Source organism: Sinocyclocheilus anshuiensis, unplaced genomic scaffold (assembly GCF_001515605.1).
Source record: "Sinocyclocheilus anshuiensis isolate Anshui unplaced genomic scaffold, SAMN03320099.WGS_v1.1 scaffold894, whole genome shotgun sequence".
Lineage (NCBI taxonomy): Eukaryota > Metazoa > Chordata > Actinopteri > Cypriniformes > Cyprinidae > Sinocyclocheilus > Sinocyclocheilus anshuiensis.
The window spans coordinates 577,730-582,591 of record NW_015536505.1 but is presented as its reverse complement, the minus strand read 5'-3'; the positions used below and the strand labels follow the sequence as shown (position 1 = coordinate 582,591).

Below are 4,862 nucleotides of genomic sequence, written 5' to 3'. Positions count from 1 at the left end.
TAATATGTGAGCAGCATGTATGTACGTGATTGTGTTTTTGAGAAAACGTTTATGCGTGCTTAGTGAAAAACTAAAATTTTAAAGTTACTGAAATAAGGCCATAAAACACATACAGAACATTTGTTCACAGTACTTTTGAGAACTGGATCTTGAAGTCTAGAGTTTTTGCTTCAAATTTATGTGAAAATCATCTTACTCATTTACAGAAAACAATATATTGATTTAAATTTTCTAAGACACTTTTTGTGTAGAATACTATACTGTGCACTTACTCAGTATGATTTTCCAGCGAACTCAAAACTGAACGACACGTGTGCCTTTCTTGTGCAATTATGCGAGTGATGCAGCCACAGTCCTAAACGAAAATTTAAATAGTTGTTAGCAATTACCAGAAGATGCATAGCTGATAAATAAATTGCATCACTGATAAGAAAGGACGTGCTTATGTTTGTCGATGGATCACTTATTTACAGTATAAAAGTAGACCCTTTACAGATTTAAATGCTGTATTACTCTTATATGTAAGATCACGTATGAAGGAGCATTATAAGTTCTTTTCGCTGTTATCATTCGACCCCAGGAGGTTAATCGATGCATCGATCCATATCGATGGATCGTTACACCCCTAATAATAATAAAATAGCAATTATCACAAATCTCACAGTAGCAAAATATCAGCCGGTTATTTGCAGATACTTGCAGTGCCTGTAACTCGGTGTTTCTCAAACTTTTTCTGCCAATCCCCACTTTGGGTTCCTAGCCCCACCTGTACCCAATCGCCCCAACAAAATGGTAATAAACTAGGCTTTAATTTGAACTGTTAAAATTTATTTTATTGACATCACATTTAAAAAGCATAACATCAAATAACAGCATTAAAAACTTTCAAATAAAGAAAATAAAAGTGCAATTATATTATCACTTTGCATGAAATAAGACTTTAAATATTAATAATAATGCAATTGTGTTTGCATTTTGCCTCTGATAAAAATCTAATTCAGAAACTGAGAAAATAAATGTGTGGACCAGTTGTGCTTTGCTTCATTTTGTCACTTTTCAAGCTGCATGCAAAAAGAACAAACAAAATTGACAAAATATATGAATAATCTTATTCACTATTTTAGTGGCTGCAATGAGCCTGCTTTGTAGTACACATCTTTTCAAAACGAGGTTGTAGGCTTGATCCTGCCACTCTCAAATCATGCTCAATGTTAAGATGAGATCTGTATTTTGTTTTCAGTGAAGCATTTAGAGATGGGCACAAAAATGACCAAATGTGACCTGTGCTGGCAAATTGAGTCACAATGAACACATTTTCAAAAATGAGTTAATCGGACGAAAAATGACTGAGCTACACCCGTTTGATGTCGAGAGTCAGCAAAGTCAATTTTGAGAAAAATCGAGTTAAAGTTTTCTGAAGGTTCCAAAGCAAAATCACAATCAAATCAAATTATTTTCTTAATAATTACTATATTAGTAATCACAATATAGCTATTTTTTATTTTATCTTTGTTATTATAAATAACAGATGCAAAAAAAAAAAACAGTAGAACAAATATAAGAAAAATAATACATTTCCTTTTTCATTTTACATCTAAACAAAAGCATTCAAGTAAGAAAAACAAATAATCAAATGTAAAAATTCACTTTAGTCTGTTCATTACAAATAAATTGATTATTAAAACTACAAAAGCAGTTCAATCAAGAGCAGCAAGTGATTCCCTCTTTTCTTTTATTGTTAGATTAACATTATTGTTAATCTATATTAATTAATTAATATAATGTTACACATCAGATATTTTTCCCCAACAGTTCCTCAAACGTTCACTTAAGACATAACGGATTATATTTGCGTGAATACTTAAATACTGTAATTCTGTGTATATTTATCGGGATCACGCACAGTCGGAAGCGCCTTTATTGCGCGCACTTCAGGTGAGTCAGCGTGAGAAGCGAGTGGAGAAAAGGTACTCCTCTCAGAAATCAAATAAAGGTAATTAAACATCTAAAAATATTATTTGGAGCATTGGGATCGCTAGACGGGGGCTTAATGAACTTATTTTTGTGAAAACCTCAAATTCAGCCAAATTTGAAATTTTTCGCTTGTTTTGTTTTGTGTTTCCTCTCAGTTTGCCAGCACAGGTCACAAATTTCCTTCCATTTGTTGTGCCCCACTTGTCATGTCTCAATTCCACACCAGTGGTAACTGCTGTAACTGATTGCAGTAATTAACTGTTGGCTTGATATTTGTGTAGGAGATCCATCAAGGAAAGTTCTTCAGCACTGCAGTCTCTCTTGATTCCCCGGTCCAGACCTTTTCAGTTTTAGCTTCCAATAAAATGTGATTTTTCGTATGCTATTACCACAGTTTGAAAGGATTATTAGATTAACTCTTTCCCCGCCAGCATTTTTGAAAAAAGTTGCCAGCCACCACCAGCGATTTTGATGATTTTCACTAAAATTTGATGGCCTACAGTAGTGCTGGGCGGTATGACCAGAAATGTATATCACGGTATTTTTCAAAATTATACCGGTTTCACGGTACATGACGGTTTTTTTTTTCATGCATGACCGGGTGTAAACCATATTTTCTACTGATTGAGAGAGGAAATACTGCGGTATATTGACTTAGAATGCCCTATTTTACTGTCATGATGAGTGAATATTGTCAAAAAATACCACACTAAATAGTGACTAAACACGACCCCTTTTAATACATGTTAACCAGGAGTCACTCTCATTTATAATCGCGGCATCGTCTGATAAAATCAACATGCATCTACACTAAAGAGCGGCTATGCGGTTGTTTTGGCTATATTACTTTTTTGTCTCATGCAGCGCACTGCCTGCATCTGAGTAACAAATAAAAAAAAACAACCAAAAAAAAAGTGCATGTGATATTAACAGACCAACTACGCTCATATTTTATGAACTGGTATACCGCCCAGCACTAGCCTCCAGTATATTTTGCTGTATGAATATTTGAATATGCAATACACCATTTATTATTATTATTAGCACTCTTTATACTAAAGAGTGTGTAACTTAATGCTGCCCCTGCAGGACTCAGAGGGAGACACACCTCTGCATGATGCCATCAGCAAGAAGAGGGATGACATGCTCTCTGTGCTCCTGGAAGCAGGTGCAGATGTCACAATTACCAACAATAATGGCTTCAACGCACTTCACCACGCAGCTCTGCGAGGGAACCCCAGGTATGGCTACATTGACTTTGTCATAACTTGGGCTGAAATCGGGCTTCTGATTAATGAGCATTATGCATCTGAGTTTACTGAATGGTCTCAGCTCATATTTGGGGCCTGTACAGAACAAATTAGAGGTTCCTGAAAGCAAAATAAATAATTGTATCTTTACTGCGGCACATTTACCATTGTGGCTTCGTGAATGGTTATGCCCTCTTGCATACAAACTTAAAGGATTAGTTCACTTCCAGAATAAAAATTTCCTGATCATTTATTCACCCCCATGTCACCCAAGATGTTTGTCTTTCTCTCTTCAGTCGCAAAGAACTTAGGGTTTTTAAGGAAAAAATTCCAGGATCTTTCTCCATATAATGGACTTCAATGGGACCCAACAGGCTGAAGGTCCAAATTGCAGATTCAGTGCAGCTTCAAAGGACTCTACATGATCCCAGCCAAGGAATTAAGGGTCTTATCTAGCAAAGCGATCAGTTATTTTCTTAAAAAATAAAAATGTATTTACTTTTTTACCACAAATGCTTGTCTTGCACTAGCACGACTTCACGCATTACGTTGTCATGTTGAAAAGGTCACGCGTGACATAGGCGGAAGTACTGACCCAGTGTTTACAAAGGGAACATGCAAAGAAAGTCAAATGCCCTTTACAAAAAAAGATAAAACAACAATGTTGGACGATTTTGAAGTTGGAGGAGAAAATGAGTTTTTCGCCCTACCCCACCTTTCTGAACCGGAGTACACAGATGAAGAGCTAACCGGCCGTGAGATTTCCAAAGTGATTATGCAGGCTAATGCGTGAATTTGCGGACGCGCATTGCAGAGCTAGTGCAAGATGAGCATTTGTGGTTAAAAAGTGTGTGTGTGTGTATATATATATATCTAAATGTATTTATTTATTTATTTTTATTTTATTTTTTATTTTTTTTGAAAATGACCAGTCGTTTCGCTAGATATATCCCCTATTCCTTGGCTGGGATCATGTAGAGTCCTTTGAAGCTGCACTGATATACTATAATCAACACTCTCCATGATTAGGTAATCTCAACAGCTGTAATAGTAAAAACGTAGTAAACGTTTTTGAGAGAGCTTCACATTTAATGCTTATTTCATATGCAAAGATATTTCCAATGAAGTCTCACAGCAGACACACCCCTTCCAACAGAGCATTCAAATCAGAGGGCTCAAATCAGGGTAGAAAATGCCTCTTTATTTCTAAATTGTCAATTTTGATGTAAAAATCATACTAACATAATAAGTGCACCTCAGAAAACATTATCAAATAATTAAAAAATGCATTTCATGACCCCTTTAAGACTAGTGTCATCCTCCTGCTCTCTAGCACATTTCTCTGACTGCAGCCTAATTGGCCAGAACAAGCAGTCAAATTATGCCTCATGCTTGTTTTAACTCTCCTCATGCTTGTCATTTCCTGGATCAGATCAACACCTTTACCACATATTTTTCCTAGAATGGCAGAGTTTTCCTTGTGGGTAATATATTTCACACTTGTTGAGCTACAAGCTGCAAAATATGCTTTTTTTTTCTTTTTTTGTAACATTTGAACTGAATTTGATATATATATATATATATATATATATATATATATATATATGCCCCCTTCCTGATTTCTTATTTTTTTGCATG

At 35.4% G+C, this 4,862-nt stretch overlaps 1 protein-coding gene across 5 annotated transcripts in view; it reads left to right on the top strand.

Annotated features, from left to right (window-relative positions):
• LOC107691191 (E3 ubiquitin-protein ligase mib1-like) overlaps window positions 1-4,862 on the top strand; it is a 94,078-nt gene that overhangs the window by 36,264 nt on the left and 52,952 nt on the right. For all 5 annotated transcript variants that reach the window (XM_016489720.1, XM_016489706.1, XM_016489713.1 and 2 more), the window contains exon 12: window positions 3,064-3,215. In XM_016489720.1, coding sequence (XP_016345206.1) covers window positions 3,064-3,215 — 152 coding nt within the window. The remainder of the gene's footprint in view (window positions 1-3,063; window positions 3,216-4,862) is intronic.